The 21902-nt window shown below is 35.5% G+C and overlaps 1 protein-coding gene across 3 annotated transcripts in view; it reads left to right on the top strand.

Moving 5' to 3' along the window:
• RBMS3 (RNA binding motif single stranded interacting protein 3) overlaps positions 1-21902 on the top strand; it is an 835235-nt gene that overhangs the window by 520306 nt on the left and 293027 nt on the right. For all 3 annotated transcript variants that reach the window (XM_049766066.1, XM_049766067.1, XM_049766065.1), the window contains exon 5: positions 16682-16839. In XM_049766066.1, the coding sequence (XP_049622023.1) occupies positions 16682-16839 (158 nt within the window). The remainder of the gene's footprint in view (positions 1-16681; positions 16840-21902) is intronic.

The following is a 21902-nucleotide window of genomic DNA, read 5'->3' as shown; positions in this document are numbered from 1 at the left end:
GCACTTAGCAGAGAGTCCTTGGTCTGAAAATGAGGCAAGCTGGAGCTCTGAGCTTCATTCAGGCTTCCAATTTTATTGTAGATAAGGGGTTAGGGCTGTCAACTTCATGGAACACAAGAAATTGAGTTACCACTTCTTTTGTTGGGATGGCATTTCTGCTAGAGAGAGGAAAGACCTCTCTGTGCTAGATACAATTGCCTTTTTAGCAAGACAAGGTTTGTTTTTTTTTTGCAAAGGAAGCTTGTTTTTTGTGCTTGTCACTATTGTTGTACCTTTTCTTTGCTGTCTCTCTCCCAAGGTTATAGTGTTATTATATGAATAGGAAATTAGGAACCAGATAAGGGATATTGGAAGTAATTGTGATTTTCTTTTATTTAGCCAGTCTTACTTCAAAGACCTATTACTTCCTGTAGTCCTTAAGCACTGCTATTGAGCACCACTGGCTCTATTGTCTCTCCAACTAAGAGTAAATAATGCATCATTTTTTATTATTAGAGTCATATACACAAACACTTGCACACAATTTTATTTAAGTTGATATTAAGGATTATACATTAGCAAATGTTTTGCCTATCTAGGCTCTCTTGGATAGACTGGATTAAATAATCTAGGATATGTCATCCCCACTTAGATTGACAGGATTTAAATTTAGGGCTAATTTTTATATATTTATTTTTAATGCTAGTTTAGAACTGGCTGCTTTTTCTTCCTTTTTCATGTAAAATATGTATGATTATGTATAGCCAGTTTCCTTGAAATGGATACTGGAGAATATAAGAATAAAAGTAGGTTCAAACAAAACAGCAATGTGATGCAGCATCATTTTGATGCAAACCTGTAATTTTATATATATATATTATAATATTTTTTTACAAATTTTTCTTCTGTAATAGGGATTAAAAGAAAATTACCCAGTCATGTTTTAATTTATAATGGCTTACTTTATAACTACTATATAATTCTTATAATTTTAATTAATATAATTAATTGCTCTATTCTTTTTTTTAATTGCTCTATTCTTGAAAATAAAATTTAACTCTTTTACTAGATTTGTTTCCTAGTAGGATTTTCTTCCCCTCTTATTCAGGAAAGTAAATTGTGATGCTGAGCAGTTTTACACATTGATATCCTCTAGGAATACATACAGTGGTATCTCTTTGATTTTGATCTCTGGGAAAAAGCTGTGAGCCATTCAATGAATATACTATTATTGGACTGAAATTTCAGATATCCTCTTCAAAAAAGCAATAAGATTTAAATTCCTTCAGGACCTTTTAAAACTAGGCTACTCTTGGGGCTGAAGAGATAGAATGGAGGTATGGCGTTTGCCTTGATAGCAGGACAGTGGTTTGAATCCCAGCATCCCATATGGTTCCCCGGAGCCTGCCAGGAGTGATTTCTGAGCGTTGAGCCAGGAGTAACCCCTGAGCACCGCTGGGTGTAACCTCCTCCCCCCCAAAAAAAAACAAAACAAATACAAGAAAACTAGGCTACTATGGGCAATTACATAGTTTCTTTTATCCCCCTTTTTATATGAAAATGAATGAAAACATTATTGCCACCTTATGGATTATTTTAAAGATTTTATGAAGCCATGATATCTAAATATACTTTAAGTATAATTCTTAATACCTAACATATTCAAAATAAAAATAAATGGCTCTTTACTATAAAATGAAACTGAGTCCTAATAACTAATAACTACAAATTTATATACAAATATATGCATATATAACACAACAATGCTTGAATACATTAACATGGTATCTGATATTTTATCAGCATGCCATGATTATAGAATATAGTTTTTTATACATATATATACATATATGTTTATACATATATATATGTATATATATATTTAACAAACGAGCTCTATTCTACAAGGCTGAATCACCATTTCTGCTATGCTCTGGAAGTGCCTTTTATAGATAATACAATGAAAATGATTAAATGATTACCTTGAAGTAGAAATCGGTATCTCTAAACCCAGTGATATACTTGTGTGAGGTAGAAAATATGGCTGTGAGCCTCAGTAATTTTAGCTTTCACACAACAGTAAGAACTTATTTAAAAAATGATTTGGTCTTTTTTTGTGTGGCAATATTTTTTCCTGAAGAAATTCCAAAGGTGCTGTAGTGTTATAGCTATTCTCATGCCTCTCCCATAATTCAATTTGTTTTTAAGGAGGGTCATTATAATTATCCACGAATTTGATGATGATGTGCTATCCCAAAGTTCATGAAATGACATTCCCGAAGAGCCTCTTCAGAGAGGTGCCTTAGACTATGAGAAAATGTATCGTGATTTGTTTACAATATTGAGTAGTTCTCTATAGTTTTGTTTCCTGTTCTCATTTTTGACTGTCAGGACCCTGAGTACAAAATCATACATACCTGTGATGTAGTAACATATTATAATAAAACTATAGAGAGATCTCAATATTGTAAAATGTTAATTTAGCGTTTTCTCACAGGAGAAACCATCACATCAGGGCTGATAACTGGTGATACTGAGCTCGAGTTCATGAGGTGCATGTGGAGGGAGAATTCAAGGCAAGCAGGAATCCAATCTGGCCACCTGTTCCAGGACCACAGGTAATTCAAATTCAGTCATATAGACTCAAAAGGCTCATTCACTGCTCATCACCACTTGAAGTTAGTTGCTTCATCTTGAAACAGCAGATCCGACCTTCAAGAATTGCACATAGGACTGATAATGTAGGTCGTTCTAAACAGTCATGGTTTGGATGGCAGGCCACTGCTTCATGAGATATCCATAATTCAACCCTTCCGGTTGAACATGAAGCCTTCTAAGGACCTACGTGTTAATCGCCAACTATTTAAATCTGAAATAATTGATTGCGACTATAAAAATCATATAGGAAAATTGTGGTTCTTTGTTCATATGTGAGGAAAATTTTTCTTTTTGTTGACTAGGAAAGAAAAACTGGAAAACATCTTCTGAAGCCCCATTAGCATGTGGAGCTAGGGGAAGGGAAATCATCCTTTAACTTTTTAACAAAAGGTTTATTCCTTTTCCTGGTTAGTAAAGAAGACAGAGGACATGTATATTAGGATAAAAACATACAACTTAGAGGGGAAAAAGCTACATCTTATGTGTCTCTCTTAACTGTTTCATTCTATCTTTCCTGTACTACTATCATTTCCATAGATATGATTCTGGAGCATCTCAAGAAAAGAAAAAAATCTTTTCTCTAGATCTATAAAAGCAGGCTTGTAGTCGGAAAGCACAGCAGACCTAGTGTGAAGGTGATATCGGGGATGTCTCCTTATTTTTTCGTGGAATACATACTTGAAAATATTAATGGTGTCAGCTAGGTCTTTCTAGATAAACAGATGTTTATATTTGAATTTATATCTCTGTGAGAGACAGAGATAGAAGCAGAGAGATACAGAAAGATAAAAACATGACTTCAATCCCCTCACAGTAATGAGTGCTGACAAGTCTGAAATCTGAGATCAGGAGATCCATGAGAAGCAACAGTGTACTTCAAATAATTTTGAAAATGGTTATGCTGAATTTCTTTAAGAAGAGAAATATTCCTTGGATGAAGGCATCAGACAAGAGGAATTCTCTCCAAACTTAGACCTGTTCCCCTCTTTACAGCTTCAAATAATTAGAGGAGTTTCAGAGAGTTTTGGAGAGAATGGATATTCGGTTGATGGATTCAAGTGTGCAATTCATGCAGAAGATACACTCATAGAGGATACATACCAAATACTTTTCTACCACTACCTGGGCACCTCATTTCCCAATAAGCCTTATACATAAAAGCAAACACCACATAAATCTATAATGTAGAAGCAAGTATTGATAGAAAACAGAGAATTTTTAGATGTCATCTACAGGACCTGTAACTTGTATAGTCATTGATAAGAGTGCTGATAGCAGGGCCCAGAGAGATAGCACAGCAGGGTTTGCCTTGCAAGCAGCCAATCCAGGACCAAAGGTGGTTGGTTCGAATCTCAGTGTCCCATATGGTCCCCCATGCCTGCCAGGAGCTATTTCTGAGCAGATAGCCAGGAGTAACCCCTGAGCACCGCCGGGTGTGGCCCCCCCCAAAAAAAAAGAGTGCTGGTAACTGTTATAAAGAGGTAAAAGTATGTTTGAACAGTTAATATTAAGCTAGCTCATTATCTCCAGTGCTTATAGAACGTCTCAATAATTCAATAGAACTCTGAATATGTTTGAGGGTGAGAAAAATGTTAAATAAAATGCTTTTATATTTTCAAAATGATATAGAATTCCATTTTAATTCCATTTTATTTGATTGCTAATTTATCTCCTAATTAATGTCCTTTATACATAGAGGTGGGTCCATTTAATAAGATTTTTCATAGAAAATCTCTAAAATTGCTGTATTGTGGCAGAAAGAGAATTAGAATCAAAATGCATCGCTTATAATACTATTTATCCACTTAGTAGCCATGTGACCCAGTGACCCACTTTAGATGTCAGTGTAATGTTTTACATTTGTACAGTAGAACTAGTAATCTCCTTTTGGAAGATTTAATGAAATAAAATTACTCTACAGTATTTTGAATACTGTAAAATTTTGCTTCATATAAGGCAATGATATTATCTTCAGTCTTTAAATATTCTCAATTAATTTTCAGTTATTTTAGTCATTAGCTTGTTTCAGAGTTGTTTCAAAGCCTCCTTAGGATATTTCTGAATGTTTTGTCACTACTATTAACTGATAATTCATCTGAAATGTATTTTTCCACTTACAATTCTTTTTTTTTTTTTTTTTTTTGGTTTTTGGGCCATACCCGGCGGTGCTCAGGGGTTACTCCTGGCTGTCTGCTCAGAAATAGCTCCTGGCAGGCACGGGGGACCATATGGGACACCGGGATTTGAACCAACCACCTTTGGTCCTGAATTGGCTGCTTGCAAGGCAAACGCCGCTGTGCTATCTCTCCGGGCCCTTACAATTCTTTTTGTTTCTGATTTGGGGACACACCCAAAAGTGTTCAGTGATTATTTCTGGCACTCTGATCATGTGTGCTCATCGGACAATTTGTGGTGAAATTAGAGAAAGCACAGAATGGCTGCATTCAAATCAAGACCTCAATCACTGTAACACTAGCTTTCCATTTATGATATTTTAATCTACTGTAAATAGCTAAAATAAGTTAATGCACAATTTTAACTCAATAAGCAGAAGTTAGATTGGTTCAAAAGTATTATTTTATAGCAGGAAAAGCAGAATTTGAGAGTAAGTTTTGAAAATATTTTATAATAATTTCATATTTGGTGTGAATTTTATTTTATTTTTATTTTTTGGCCACACCTGTTTAATGTTCAGGGGTTATCTCTGGCTAAGGGCTAAGAAATTGCCCCTGGCATGGAAGGACCATATGGGATGCTGGGGGATCGAACTGCGGTCCTTCCTTGGCTAGCGCTTATATGCATTCAATTTGAATCTCATTTTCTATTAAATTTATTTTTCTTTTTTATTTTATTTACAAGTATTGGTCTGTGATAGATTAAAATATAAAAATGGACGTTAACCCAGGTAGCCTGAAAAAAGTCTGAAAGATCATTGATGTCAGTGTTCAGTTTCTGAATGTTTAAGGGTCTTTTGTAAAGAATAAGTGCTATATTAAATTTTAAAATTCAGCCCTGTGTTTTTTTCCCCAGAATTGTGCATTTGTAGTAGCAATTCCCTGTATGTGAACTTTTACCAAGAACTATCTTTGATCTATATAAGTGAGACAATAATGTCCTCCAAAATGATTTATAGTTAGCAAATTAATAATGCAAATTTAAGATTATATATTTTATATATACCATTTAGACATTATCATTAATGATCTTATTAATATAACTTTTTAGGTTTACAGTATTCTTACTCTCAAAGCACCATCATTGCCAATTTTATCCTAAAATGTTCCAATGTTTCCACCCTCCCATACCAACTCACTTGACTTTATAGGCTATTTAAATTTTTATTTATTTATTTATTTATTTTATTTAAACACCTTGATTACATACATGATTGTGTTTAGGTTTCAGTCATGTAAAGAACACCCCCCATCACCAGTGCAACATTCCCATCACCAATGTCCCAAGTCTCCCTCCTCCCCACCCGACCCCCGCCTGTACTCTAAACAGGCTCTCCATTTCCCTCATACATTCTCATTATTACAACAGTTCAAAATGTAGTTATTTCTCTAACTAAACTCATCACTCTTTGTGGTGAGCTTCCTGAGGTGAGCTGGAACTTCCAGCTCTTTCTCTTTTGTGTCTGAAAATTATTATTGCAAGAATGTCTTTCATTTTTCTTAAAACCCATAGATGAGTGAGACCATTCTGCGTCTTCCTCTCTCTGACTTATTTCACTCAGCATAATAGATTCCGTGTACATCCATGTATAGGAAAATTTCATGACTTCATCTCTCCTGACAGCTGCATAATATTCCATTGTGTATATGTACCACAGTTTCTTTAGCCATTCGTCTGTTGAAGGGCATCTGGGTTGTTTCCAGAGTCTTACTATGGTAAATAGTGCTGCAATGAATATAGGTGTAAGGAAGGGATTTTTGTATTGTATTTTTGTGTTCCTAGGGTATATTCCTAGGAGTGGTATAGCTGGATCATATGGGAGCTCGATTTCCAGTTTTTGGAGGAATCTCCATATTGCTTTCCATAAAGGTTGAACTAGACGGCATTCCCACCAGCAGTGGATAAGAGTTCCTTTCTCTCCACATCCCCGCCAACACTGTTTATTCTCATTCTTTGTGATGTGTGCCATTCTCTGGGGTGTGAGATGGTATCTCATCGTTGTTTTGATTTGCATCTCCCTGATGATTAGTGTGTGGAGCATTTTTTCATGTGTCTTTTGGCCATTTGTATTTCTTCTTTGTCAAAGTGTCTGTTCATTTCTTCTCCCCATTTTTTGATGGGATTAGATGTTTTTTTCTTGTAAAGTTCTGTCAGTGCCTTGTATATTTTGGAGATTAGCCCCTTATCTGATGGATATTGGGTGAATAGTTTCTCCCACTCAGTGGGTGGCTCTTGTATCTTGGGCACTATTTCCTTTGAGGTGCAGAAGCTTCTCAGATTAATATATTTCCATCTGTTAATTTCTGCTTTCACTTGCTTGGAGAGTGCAGTTTCTTCCTTGAAGATGCCTTTAGCCTCAATGTCCTGGAGTGTTTTACCTACGTGTTGTTCTATATATCTTATGGTTTTGGGTCTGATATCGAGGTCTTTAATCCATTTGGATTTTACCATCGTACATGATGTTAGCTGGGGGTCTAAGTTGAATTTTTTGCAAGTGGCTACCCAGTTGTGCCAACACCACTTGTTGAAGAGGCTTTCTTTGTTCCATTTAGGATTTTTTGCTCCTTTATCAAAAATTAGGTGATTGTATGTCTGGGGAACATTCTCTGAGTGTTCAAGCTTATTCCACTGATCTGAGGGCCTGTCCTTATTCCAATACCAAGCTGTTTTGATAACTTTTGCTTTGTACTAAAGTTTAAAGTTGGGGAAAATAATTCCTCCCATATTCTTTTTCTCAATGATTGCTTTAGCTACTCGAGGGTGTTTATTGTTCCAAATAAATTTCAAAAGTACCTGATCCACTTCTTTGAAGAATGTCATGGGTATCTTTAGGGGGATCGCATTAAATCTGTACAGTGCTTTGGGGAGTATTGCCATTTTAATGATGTTAATCCTGCCAATCCATGAGCATGGTATGCGCTTCCATTTCCGCGTGACCTCTCTTATTTCTTGGAGCAGAGTTTTAAAGTTTTCTTTGTATAGGTCCTTCAAATTTTTAGTCAAGTTGATTCCAAGATATTTGAGTTTGTGTGGCACTATAGTGAATGGGGTTGTTTTCTTAATGTCCATTTCTTCCTTATTAGTATTGGTGTATAGAAAGGCCATTGATTTTTGTGTGTTAATTTTGTAGCCTGCCACCTTGCTATATGAGTCTATTGTTTCTAGAAGCTTTTTGGTAGAGTCTTTGGGGTTTTCTAAGTACAGTATCATGTCATCTGCAAACAGTGAGAGCTTGACTTCTTCCTTTCCTATCTGGATTCCCTTGATATCTTTTTCTTGCCTAATCGCTATAGCGAGTACTTCCAGTGCTATGTTGAATAGGAGTGGTGAGAGAGGACAGCCTTGTCTTGTGCCAGAATTTAGAGGAAAGGCTTTCAGTTTTTCTCCATTGAGGACAATATTTGCCTCTGGCTTGTGGTAGATGGCCTTAACTATATTGAGAAAGGTTCCCTCCATTCCCATCTTGCTGAGAGTTTTGATCAAGAATGGGTGTTGTACCTTGTCAAATGCTTTCTCTGCATCGATTGATATGATCATGTGATTTTTATTTTTCTTGCTGTTGATGTTGTGTATTATGTTGATAGATTTACGGATGTTAAACCAGCCTTGCATTCCTGGAATGAAACCTACTTGATCGTAGTGGATGATCTTCTTAATGAGGCATTGAATCCTATTTGCCAGGATTTTGTTGAAGATCTTTTATCTGCATTCATCAGCGATATTGGTCTGTAATTTTCTTTTTTTGTAGCATCTCTGTCTGTTTTAGGTATCAAGGTGATGTTGGCTTCATAAAAGCTATTTGGAATTTTTTCTGTTTTTTCGATTTCATGAAAGAGTCTTGCCAGGATTGGTAGTAGTTCCTCTTGAAAGGTTTGAAAGAATTCATTAGTAAATCCATCTGGGCCTGGAATTTTGTTTTCGGGCAGACATTTGATTACTGTCTTCATTTCCTCAATAGTAATGGGTGTGTTTGGATATGCTACATCCTCTTCATTCAATCGTGGAAGATTATGATTCTAAGAATTTATCCTTTTCTTCTAGGTTTTCATTTTTAGTGGCATAGAGTTTCTCAAAGTAGTTTCTGATTACCCTTTGAATCTCTCCCATATCAGTAGTGATCTCTCCTTTTTCATTCCTAATACGAGTTATCAAGTTTCTCTCTCTCTTTCTTTGTTAGGTTTGCCAGTGGTCTATCAATCTTGTTTATTTTTTCAAAGAACCAACTTCTGCTTTCGTTGATCTTTTGGATTGTTTTTTGGGTTTCCACTTCATTGATTTCTGCTCTCAGCTTTGTTATTTCCTTCTGTCTCCCTATTTTTGGGTCCTTTTGTTGAGCATTTTCTAATTCTATTAGCTGTGTCATTAAGCTATTCAGGTATGCCCCTTCTTCTTTCCTGATGTGTGCTTGCAAAGCTATAAATTTTCCTCTCAGTACTGCTTTTGCTGTGTCCCATAGGTTCTGATAGTTTGTGTCTCCATTGTCATTTGTTTTCAGGAAGGTTTTGATTTCCTCTTTGATTTTATCTCGGACCCTCTGATTATTCAGTATGAGGCTGTTTAACTTCCAGGTGTTAAAGTTTTTCTTCTGTGTCCCTTTGTAGTTCACATATAATTTCAGGGCTTTGTGGTCAGCAAAGGCAGCCTGCAAAATTTCTATCCTCTTGATATTATGGAGGTATGTTTTATGTGCTAACATGTAGTCTATCCTGGAGAATGTCCCATGTACATTAGAGAAAAATGTATATCCAGGCTTCTGGGGGTGGAGTGTCCTGTATATATCTACTAGGCCTCTTTCTTCCATTTCTCTCCTCAGGTCTAGTATATTCTTGTTGGGTTTCAGTCTGGTTGACCTCTCTAGTGTTGATAATGCCGTGTTGAGGTCCCCCACAATTATTGTGTTGTTATTGATATTATTTTTCAGATTTGTCAACAGTTGTATTAAATATTTTGCTGGCCCCTCATTCGGTGCATATATGTTTAGGAGGGTGATTTCTTCCTGCTGTACATATCCCTTGATTAATACAAAATGTCCATCTTTGTCCCTTACAACTTTCCCAAGTATAAAGTTTGCATCATCTGATATTAGTATGGCCACTCCTGCTTTTTTATGGGTATTGTTTGCTTGGATGATTTTTCTCCAGCCTTTTATTTTGAGTCTATGTTTGTTCTGATTATTCAGGTGCATTTCTTGTAGGCAGCAGAAGGTTGGATTGAGTTTTTTTGATCCATTTAGCCACTCTGTGTCTCTTAACTGGTGCATTTAGTCCATTGACATTGAGAGAAAGAATTGTCCTGGGAGTTAGTGCCATCTTTATATCAAAGTTTGGTGTGTCTGTTGGTAAGCCTTGTCTTAAAGTATGCCGTTCAGTTTTTCTTTTAAGAATGGTTTTGAGTCTGTGAAGTTTTTGAGCTGTTGTTTGTCTGTGAAACTATGTATTGTTCCTTCAAACCTGAAAGTGAGTTTTGCTAGGTGCAGTATTCTAGGCGAAGCATTTATTTCATTGAGTTTTGTCACTATGTCCCACCACTGCCTTCTGGCCTTGAGTGTTTCTGGTGACAGGTCTGCAGTAAATCTCAAGGATGTTCCCTTGAATGTAATTTCTCTTTTCGATCTTGCTGCTTTCAGAATTCTGTCTCTATCTATGGGATTCGTCATTGTGACTAGGATGTGTCTTGGGGTGTTTTTTCTGGGGTCTCTTTTAGTTGGCACTCTTTGGGCAAGCAGGATTTGATCGCATGCATTCATTAGCTCTGGCAGTTTCTCTTTAATGATGTTCTTGACTGTTGATTCTTCCTGGAGATTTTCTTCCTGAGTCTCTGGGACTCCAATGATTCTTAAGTTGTTTCTATTGAGCTTATCATAGACTTCTATTTTCATCTGTTCCCATTCTTTGAGTAATTTTTCCATTGTTTGATCATTTGCTTTGAGGCTTTTTTCCAATTTCTTCTGCTGTATGGAATTGTTATGCATCTCATCTTCCAGTGTACTGATTCTATCCTCAGCTGCTGTTAACCTGTGGGAAAGCTCAATCATGTTTTTCTTCAATTCATCTACTGAGTTTTTCAGACCTGTTATTTGATCTGAAATTTCAGTTTGGAGTTTTCTCATTTCTATCTTCATATTCTCTTGATTCTTATTAGTGTTCTCTTCTATACTTTGTTTGAGTTCTTTGAACATCTTCCATATTGCAACTCTAAACTCCTTATCTGAGAGAACTGACTAGGTGGTTGGTCAGGCTCAAGTCATCAGAGTTGCCATCTTCATTCTCTATGTCTGGCACTGGCCCGCGTTGTTTCCCCATTGTAGCACTTGTATTGCGGGTTTTTCTACGTCTTGTAGTTGTATTCATAGGCTAAATGATGTGCACCGTAACGAAGGGGAGCGGAGCAATCGTGCTCCTCTGGCTCCTCCCTTTCCTGGCATGTCGACTCACCTCCACGGCAGGCTCCACGAAGGCTCACGAGAAGGCAGGCTGCAGATGAGCCGCACCCAGGATGAAATCAGGCCAAAAATACAGGACAGCCGAGAAGAGAGGCAGAAGGGTGCTGGCGTCTGAGATCCAGCGGAGTTCCTTTTTTTTGTTTTTTGGGTCACACCCAGCAGTGCTCAGGGGTCACTCCTGGCTGTCTGCTCAGAAATAGCTCCTGGCAGGCACGGGGGACCATATGGGACACCGGGATTTGAACCGACCACCTTAGGTCCTGGATGGGCTGCTTGCAAGGCAAACACCGCTGTGCTATCTCTCCGGGCTCGCTATTTAAAATTTTTATTATAGTGTCCAAGAATAATCCACTGCCTCATCTCACCACTACCCCTTCCCTTACTTTCAATTCTCCTTTGGTTACTATTCTGAGTAGTGTAATCAGAGCCCAAGGTTTGATGGTTATTTACTACCTTCTATTCTCTTGCCATATTTCTGTATATGCAATAACTGAGAGAGATCAGTAGATGAGTGAGCTTACTCTGATTTACATCATTCAACTCAACATGTTACTGTCCAGTTCCATCCACCTTGTAGCAACGATATGATTTCATACTTTATTAGACCTCCATAGTATTCATTGTGTGTGTATATATATCACAATTTTTATCTGTGTGTATATACATACATATAGATCACAATTTTTATCCATTCATCTGTCATTGGACACAGGTGCTTTCCATATCTCGTTATTTTAAGCAGCCCTACAATAAACATATATAAACTATATGAACATATGTAAGAATGAACATATAAGACATATGATCTATAATGTATATAAGTCACATAGCATATAAGATATAAAAAGAATTAAACGGGACCGGAGCAATAGCACAGTGGTAGAACTTTTTCCTTGCATACAGCTGATCCAGGAAGAATGGCAGTTCAAATTATGGTACCCATATGGTCCCCTGACCCTGCCAGGAATGATTTCTGAGCTCAGAGCCAGAAGTAACCCCTGAACACCACTGGGTGTGACCTAAAAACAAACAATCAAACAAGCAAAAAGGATAAAACAACCCCCCAAACAACAAAGAAAGCCATGACTATCTCATCTTGGTCTGTGCATATACAATGTATATAATATAAACCTATACAAATATATACAAATATGCACCTATACAAATGTATAGGTATGTATTATATATATTATATATACATCATGCATATATTATATACATGGTATATACATGTACATATTATATACATGTACATTATATATGCAATTGGTTATATATGATATCTATCCATTACATATATATCCATTGTGTATATATTATAAAAATATTATTTATGATATATTATGTTATGTAATATAATCTATTATTATATTGCTCCATTGTGTAAATATACATGCATTTATATATATATATATATATATATATTCATGTATATTGGGGCTTGAACCATACCCAGCAGCACTCAAGAGTTACTCCTGATTTTGTGCTCAGAATTCATTCTTTGTAGTTTTAGGGGGACCATATGGTATGCTGGGAATCGAACCCAGGTCTGCCACATTCAAGACTAACACTACTTGCTGTGCTATCACTCTGGCCCATACACTCTGGGGTCATACCTGGTGCCACTATGGCTGTGCGCTCAGAAATCGCCTCTGGTGTCACGGGGACCATATGGGATAACGGGATTCGAACCGCCGTCTGTCCTGAATCAGCTACGTGCAAGGTGCACGCCCTACCACTGTGCTATCTCTCCAGCCCCAAAGTATTTTTAAAACAAATTTTGATTCCAATTATCCATCACCTAGAAAAAAATGTTTGAGAAGAGGAAAATAACCTTCATTTTATAGTGCTAAAAATTCTCAAAAGTGACCCAATGCACATAATCTTTATATATATGAAAGAAATTTTAATAAAAATGTAAATGTACATATTATGTCAATTCTATTCAGAAGTAAAATTCTGTTGCCAACTCAACTAATATATTGAAAGTGACTATATTTGAAAAGACAGAATTGATTAATAAATAACATTGCATAATATTATCTCTTCCTATGAATACAATTTAAGAAATGACACTCTCTGATGCTATAGTTTTCATGAATACATATGAAGCTAGTCTTGATGCTTGAATTTGGGTTAAAAAAACCAGGACATGAAATGTGGCTCAATTTCTTGAGCTCATACATTGTAGAGGACCCCTGGGTATTTATTACCTTAGTGCTGGATAATCCCTTGGAGCAACACTTTGAGTGACCCCAAGTAGAATTAGGTATGTCCCCCATTATAGCAAAAACAAAAACAAAAACCAGCATAGACCATAGCATATTACCAACCATTTATGTCCTAAACTCTAATTCTTTCTGTGCAACATTTTGAGAAGCTACATATATAATTCACAAGTGACAGATTTGGAAATGGATTGTATTAGGATAAACAAGTGTGCAGCTACCTTTAAAAACAAGAACAAAACAAACCAGAAAAAAAACACCTTTATTTTAATTTAGGATTATGTGATTAGTTGCTTGCAATTCTTTAACCTGATCAAGGACAATCAATGTCTTTCAAAATGTGAACAAATTCCAAGGTATTCTCAGACTGCTATATGCTATCAACTCTGCATATTTCTGACCTACCAGCAATTTGCAATAGCAGTCATTTATCTCTTACAGAACTTAAGTAGATTTAAACATAGGACCCTGAACTCACAATAATAAAACTGTTTTTCTTTTCTCAATTCTTTATCAGTTTTTATTTTTTCCAGAATTGAGGGAAGCTCCATGTAGTATTATTATGCTTCTCATTGTTCTTTTCATTATGAGTTGCTGTTTAAACTAAGAATATCTACCAAAGGAGTCAAAGTTTTCTGCAAGCTATTTCTCTTTTTATGGAAGTAACTAATTTATGTAAAGTAATATTGGCTTTTTAGTATGGGAGTAGCATAAGTTTATTTTGTGTATTTAATTTACTTAATTTCAAAGGTATGTTGATTTAGAGAAAACTTTAAAACATAAAATGATCCTTCATATCTGGGGAAAATTCTAAGGTAATTTATAAGTAACTGACACTTGGGACACTTTGGGCAAGTGGATAATACAATGGACTGGATAATCAGAAACATAGTAGATAATGCAAATTCTAATCCTGTCACTGCATATTAGATTGTGTTTGGACAAGATGATGAATATTTCACGCCTTCATTTCTTCACCACTCAATAAATATAATGATATGTGACAATGTGAAGATTAAAATTAAATGAGTGATCATAAAATAATATAATAGTTGAAAGCTATATTACATAAGTATTATTATGTATCTGATATACCAGATTTGCCTTTCCTCACCTCAAAAGTCATGATTTTTTTTACCAATTAAGAAAGGATATTACATGTGCCTCAATAGGATCATGGACTTTATTAAGAATTTGCATGTGTGTAAGAGAAAAAATACTGTTTGTTATTTTTGTTTTGCTATTTCTCAATACTAATGTTTTATTTACTTAGTATATACTTAATAATAAAGCCAACATATTACAAGTTTATTATTGTTCTCTTCTTAGGTGATATAAAAAACTTGAGAACTATCCTTAAAAATAAATAATTTAATAGAACTTTTTGATTTGAGAGCTGAATAAATATTGGGATTTTTTTCTATTTAGAGCTATGGAGCTATTCAAAATAATGAAATATAACTTCATGCCAAAATTATCTCTTTTCTAGAAAGCCTGTCTGGAGTACAGGCCGGTGTGGAGTGGGGAGGAAGGACACTTTGGATATTGGTCATGGGAATGTTGCTCTGGTGAAGGATATATGTATATATATTTCTTGTAAAAAAACTTATCTCTTTTTTTTTGGGGGGGCACATCCGGTGAAGCTCAGGTGTTATTCCTGATTGTGCTCAGAAATTGCTCCTGGCTTGAGGTCCATATTAGATGCCAGGGGATCGAACTGCCATCCGTTCTAGGATAGCGTTTGCAAGGCAAATGTCCTACTGCCTCGCCACTGCTCTGGCCCCCAAAATTATCTTTTGACTCAAATTTTACTTAGAAATATTACTATAAGTTTTTATTGTCCTTAAAACTTTTTTTTGTTTGTTTTGGGCCTCACCCAGTGACACTCAGTGGTTACTTCTGGCTATGTGCTCATTGTGTGAAATAGAGAACTTTCATGTGCATGATATAATGCTAGCAATTGTGATTGGATTTCTCATTCTATTAAGCATGATTTCTTTAAGTAATTGCTGCTGTATTAGAAAATGATAGACATAATAATCTCATGGTATGTAATTATTCATTTAATTATGGTCTAGGTCAGTGATTCTCAAACTTGAGCTGTCATCAGAATTATCTACCGAGTTTCTAAAAACACAGGTTGTCTCACCATCCTCAGAGTCTAATTCAGAAGTTTGAGATAGGGCCTGTAGAATTGCATTTCTAGCAAGTTTTACATTGATGTGAGACTGATGCTGCTATTCTGGGATTACATCTTTAGAATTATGGAATTAGGTTCCACAATCATGTTTGTAATCATGACGCTTAACTAAAAATATTCTTAAACTCTTAAAAATATGGAATTAGTAGAAGGCATTATTGCAAAACAGTGGAGCGACAGACCACTGTGAGCTCAGATTTAAGTCCTGTTTTTGTATCAGTTGCATCATTTAGACAAGTTAGAGATCGATTTTCGTCATCTATAAAATGATACATACATTTGTTAGGAATACTGAATGAAAGCTTATAAAGTTTTTTATAACAATGACTACTGTATTATGAACCTTCACTAAATGCACAACACTTATTAGAAGTAATAGTGTACTGACATTAGAATAGTGGTAATAGAGAGGGGCTGGAGAGATAGCACAGAAGTAGGGCCTTTACCTTGCATGCAGCTGACCTAGGATGGAGTGTGGTTTCAATCCCAGCATTTATGGTCCCCTGTGCCTGCCAGAAGCAATTTCTGAGCTCAGAGCCAGGAGTAACCCCTGAGCACCTCTGGGTGTGACCCCAAACCCCCCCCAAATATAAGAAGAATAGTGATAATAAAGTATTTGTTTACCTTTAGTTAAGTTGCAATCATAATTCATTAGTCCTTTCTAAGTAAGTTTGATTCTCTAAGGAAAGCCCACATTTCATATATTACTTTGTTTTTGTTTGTTGTTTTTAAAGAAATATTCTGCACACACAAAATAAGTTCAGTAGAAAAGGAAGACTTTATGAGAATTAATTCATCACAGGAGCTAGCGATGTAACTTAGCAATAGACTATATTTCACGCATGTGTGAAGAAAAAGACTCAAACTTTTGCACTCATTTATAAACAAATTGATTAGAGAAAAAAAGTCTGGGTTACAGTTCAAGCAAAGTTTATCTATTTTTAAATCATAGTTCTTGATATTCAGAACTGACTGTATGTGTGGCTTTTCTCCCCTTAGCAACAAGAACAAGATCCAACAAACCTCTACATCTCAAATCTTCCCATTTCTATGGATGAGCAGGAGCTTGAGAATATGCTGAAACCCTTTGGACACGTCATTTCCACAAGAATACTGAGAGATGCTAACGGTGTCAGTAGAGGTGTTGGCTTTGCCAGGTAAAACACATGTTCTATGTATACATGTCTTTATTGTTGTCTTTGAAATCCATGTCATTCTAGTAACAATGATCCAAAAACAAAAGTACCCAACCAAATAGACTCTGTCTCTTTATGTACAGCCAAAAAAATTCCAATGTAATTATAACATTTTACTTCATAATATGTACTTATAAGGTTTCTATGCATCTTAAATCAGAATAACAGTATCCAAACCTCCCAAGGAATGTTGATCAACAAAATAAGATGCTCCTAATCTCTGTCAGGGGTAATAAATTCCCCATTCCCTACAGCTAGAGTCCTAGTGGTGAACAAAACATCCAAATGTTATTGCACTTATTTCCAAAGAACATGTTTGTATCAATTAGGAGAAGAGGATAAAGATATAGAGAAATAGGAATTGTTGGGCGGTCCTAAGGAACATCAAAATATAATGGGAGATTAAGGGGCATTCATATTTAAGACACCCTGGCTGAAATATTCTCCGTGTTTTACACAGAACAGGAAGAAAAAGCAAATTGCACTGTTTTTCATTGTCAGAAAAGGAAGAGTAGTTTTCATCTTAAATTTAATGGAATGTTTACAAAGAGGATCTCAGCCAGGAATTGAGTTAAAATAGTTATACCTGCTGTGCTTTCATAGAAAACAAAAATAAAGAAGCCACAGAGAAAAGGGAAGCTGCTCAGTGATAAAGTAACAAAGTAAAAGCAATGTCTCCATAGCTTGATGCCTTTATGTGTCCCAAGCTAACTTAACATGGATGAATAATGAATATTAGTATCAACTGGGATTTTGTCCATTGTAGACAGAGAGGTGTGTCCACCTATGATGAACCCAAATGTCACTTAGAAAATCCTTTGAAACCAACACCTGTTAGTCCACTGGCACAAATTGTAATGTAGTGCTACCAGATCTCTAACAACTTTTTTAGAGGTTATGTGCAGTGTCTTAAAATTTTTATTCCTTGTAATGGTCTATTTACTTACTGTAGATCAGGCTTAAGAAATTGAAGCAAAAGAAGCAAAGTGAGCAAAATATCCCAGGTTTGTTTGAAAATATGAGACCTTCACATTTCCTAAAAGAATATTAAGTGTATTTTAAAGCTATAACTGGTCTATACTCAGAAATTACCCCAAGTTGTGCTCAAGGGACCTATGTAGCGCTAGAAATTTGAACAGATTTCAGCATCATGCAAGCATATCTTACCTCCTATATTATCTCTGCTGCCCAAAGAGCAATCTTTACTTATTTTTAATAATCTTGAGCGTTTTATTTTTAATTCCTTTATTTAAAGATAATGTATTACATAGTTATAGTTGTTCATAATACATTTGTTCCAAAACCAATCCACCACCAAGGTAAAATTCTCTCCAATATTGTCCCTAGATTCCCATCCATTCCCAAGCTTGCACCCCCTTGGCAGGCATGAAATAACATATATTATATTGCTTGTTTTTAGGTAACTGGTAATACCTTTTTTATTTTATGAATGTACCACAATAAGACCGTTTGTGAAAATGAATGTGAGGTCATTAAATCATTGTTAGATGATTTGCTAAGTGATTTGTTGCTAGTTGATTTTCTGCTCTTTTTTTGTGTCTGAACATTAGGTGACTTTGAATCCATGTTAATGACAATTTGATGTGTTTCTACTGGGATTATAGTACTGAAAAAATTTGAAGTTATCATGCAGCAGCAAATGTGACCCCATGGTTCAGGAATAACAGCTTTGTGGCTAATATTGCAGTATCTGTGGAAAATGTTTTTGCTGCCAGGGCTTTTGGAAGTATGTGAAGGCTGAGAAGGGTACCTGAACTCATTCCATAAAAGTCTTGAGATGTCAGTCCTACAGGTATCTCTGCATCTCTGCTGAAATACCAAATTAACTGAAAATTCAGGTATGTCAGTAACTGGTTTGACATCTACAGGACTTTTTTGGAATGCGTGCAGGCATTCTCCCTCCACCTTCTTATTTATGGAAGCCCTGTCAGTCAAAACTACAGCTCCATAAAGTCAGATAATCTTGAAAGAGATGTATATCAAACCTTGTAATACAATGACCACTTTTTTTTTTCTTGAGAAGCATTAAAATAAGTAACAAGCATTAAAATAAGTAACACATATTAGGATAAGGAAAGGCAAAGCTGTTGTGAAAGTAAATTTTGTCAAATAATTGTTTTTTCTACATATTGATGGAGGATGGGAATTTAAGGAATTTTTTATGGATCGTTTCTCTTTTATATGATGTAACACTTTTATTTTTTAAAAATATTTTCCCTCCTCCTAATAATACATTTTGAATTACTGTGAAATAGTTGTAAAGTTGTTCATAAATGAGTTTCAGTTATACAATGTCCAACAACCATTCTTTCACCAGTGCAATTTTCCTAATACCAGTGTCCCCAGCTTCCTGCCCACCCTCCCTCTGGCCTTCCCTGTGCCTGCTTCTATGGCAAAAATATTTCTTCTCTCTCTGCCTCTCTCCCTTACACCCTTTCTTCCCCTCTTTCTCCTACCTTGCCTTCCTGCTCTTCCTTTTTAATCCCATTTATTTGTTTATTTGTTCATTCATTTATTTATTTTTGTTCTGTTTTGGGGCCACACCCAGCAGTGCTCAGGGGTTACTCTGTGCTCAGAAATCACACCTTGTAGCTTAGAGGGAGCATATGTAATGCTAAGGATCAAACTTGGTCAAGCATGTGCAAGGCATAAGCCCTAACCACTGTGCTCTGGCCCTCAGTTTTATCTCTTTTAAACTCTGGTTGAACTCTTCTGCTTTCTGCATATTTAATACATAATAAATACTACAGTGATTCTTTAAAAATATTTAATCTGGACTGAGAGAGCTCAGCGCATTTATAGTGCTTTCTTTGCATCTGGGTGGCCATTTTGATCCCTGAAAATAAGGTCAATTTAGCATATCCAGAAGTGACTTTTAAATACCAGACCAGGAGTAGACTTAGATCACTGACAAGTGTGCACCCCCCAAAAAACAAACAAATGATCAAGTATTTTTGTTAGAACTGATTTGACTTACATACCTGACCTCCCTGGCATCTCATCATAATCCCTACCATCATTTGATTTCCTTGCCTTCTGAATAGTTGTGTCATATCATGAGTACAACCTACTCTTCTTGACACTTAAAATAAATGTCCCTGATGACTGAAGAGATAGTTCAACAATCAAGACATTTGCCTTCTCTGCAGCTCACCACTTTTCAATCCCTCTCACCACACATGCTTTCCAGAACCTTGCCAGAACTGACACTGAGCACAGAGAAAACTTTCCATCTACATATCCCTCAGATTTCAATTAAAACATCTTTAATAAGAACCCTCAGAACATACATCTAACTTCCAAAAATGTTATGTGCCATTATTATTTCTCCTACTGGAATCAAGAACAATCAATCAAGAACAGTTGGTCAAAATTACCATGCATTTACTATTAAATTTTATGTCTTTTCCCATTAGATTTGATAATTCTTCAGTCTAATTTTGTTTTGCATTGACAAATAGCTATATGCATCTTAGATTATGTAACAACCCTTCTATGTTTCTGAATGTCTGAAATCTATGTAGTAGTCTTTTAAAGCTTGGAGAATTGCAATGAATTCTTATTTCAAAACTAAAAGTGAGAGCTCTTACATTTAAATCATATTTTCCAATTTCAGAAGGTGGCACTTATATTTAAAAGAAAAACATTGATTTAAGTTATGCTAATATTTGTTTTATTTTTGTTTTTAGTGTTTTACTGTTTTATTGAGATTCTGTGATTTAAAATACTGTTAAAATGTTTATTTTCCCTCACTCATTCACATTGTTATGACTGACGGAAGTAGAAGGCCTGTCTAAAATACAGGCAGGGGTGGGGTGGGGTGGGGAGGAGGGAGATTTGGTATATTGGTGATGGAAATTTTGCACTGGTGAAGGGGGGTGTTCTTTACATGACTGAAACCCAACCACAATCATGTTTGTAATCAAGGTGTTTAAATAAAGATAATAATTAAAATTATTTATTTTATGTACATAACTCCAATACCACACTCCTTACCAATATAGCACTTTCCTTCCTAAAGAATCTTACCTCTCTTCTTTCAAACCATACAGCCATTGATTTTACTTATAAATATTAAGAACATAAGTTTGATTCTATTGCAAGAAGTCAGAGAGTTGATAGAGAACAAATATTGTATCCACCATCTATCTTAGACCTAAAGTCCAAAGTGCAGGGCCTTGTACAATTCATTTAATTTGATGCTGAACTAAGAAATAACTAGCAATTACATATATATATATATATATATATATATATATATATATGTACATATATATATATATGTATTTTTTCAAAGTCTTACTTTCTCACAATTTAACATTAACTCTGCAAGTCCTAAAAATTCAGTGTATCATTCACTCTGCATCCTAACAAGCAAGTATACCTATTACCTCTGCTAACTTTATCATTCACAAATTAACTCAAACAATTTTTTGTTTAAAAAATATTCTTTTCCCTCTCAATCTTTTTAATCTGGAATCTCTTCTTTAAGGCACAGTAGTTTACTTAACCCACTATTTTTTCTAATTTTCTAATTGTAGAATAATAGTACATAGCTAACAAGAGAATTTAATATATTGCATGCTATGGAGTTTTTAGAATAGTGATATTTAATGTATAGCTTTTAAGATAGGCAACAGTAGCAGTTCTGGGTTAATTGTTACAAGTGCAAAATTGAGGACTCCTTGCCAGACCTATTAAATCAGCAATGGGAGGGAAAGGAGTACATTGTATTTATAAGCACTTTTTAGGAAGTGTGTCTTTTTTTTATTTGTTTTTGAGGTCACAAATAGTGCTGCTTCAAAGTTACTCTCAGTGTGTTGCTCAAGGGAAGTTAAATAATATTTAATTTTAGTGAACCATATGTTGACTGACAAAGATCCAATATGAGCCTCCTCTCTAGAAAGGATGTATACTAGACCTTTGAGCTATCTTTCAGGCTCTCAAGCACTTTAGGTGTATTTATTGCTTTTTAGTTTTTATAAACTACTTCATTGTAACTA

Source organism: Suncus etruscus, chromosome 20, assembly GCF_024139225.1.
Source record: "Suncus etruscus isolate mSunEtr1 chromosome 20, mSunEtr1.pri.cur, whole genome shotgun sequence".
In the NCBI taxonomy this organism is placed as follows: domain Eukaryota; kingdom Metazoa; phylum Chordata; class Mammalia; order Eulipotyphla; family Soricidae; genus Suncus; species Suncus etruscus.
Note: the sequence above shows the minus strand (reverse complement) of the source record. Positions and strands in the feature narration are given on the sequence as shown.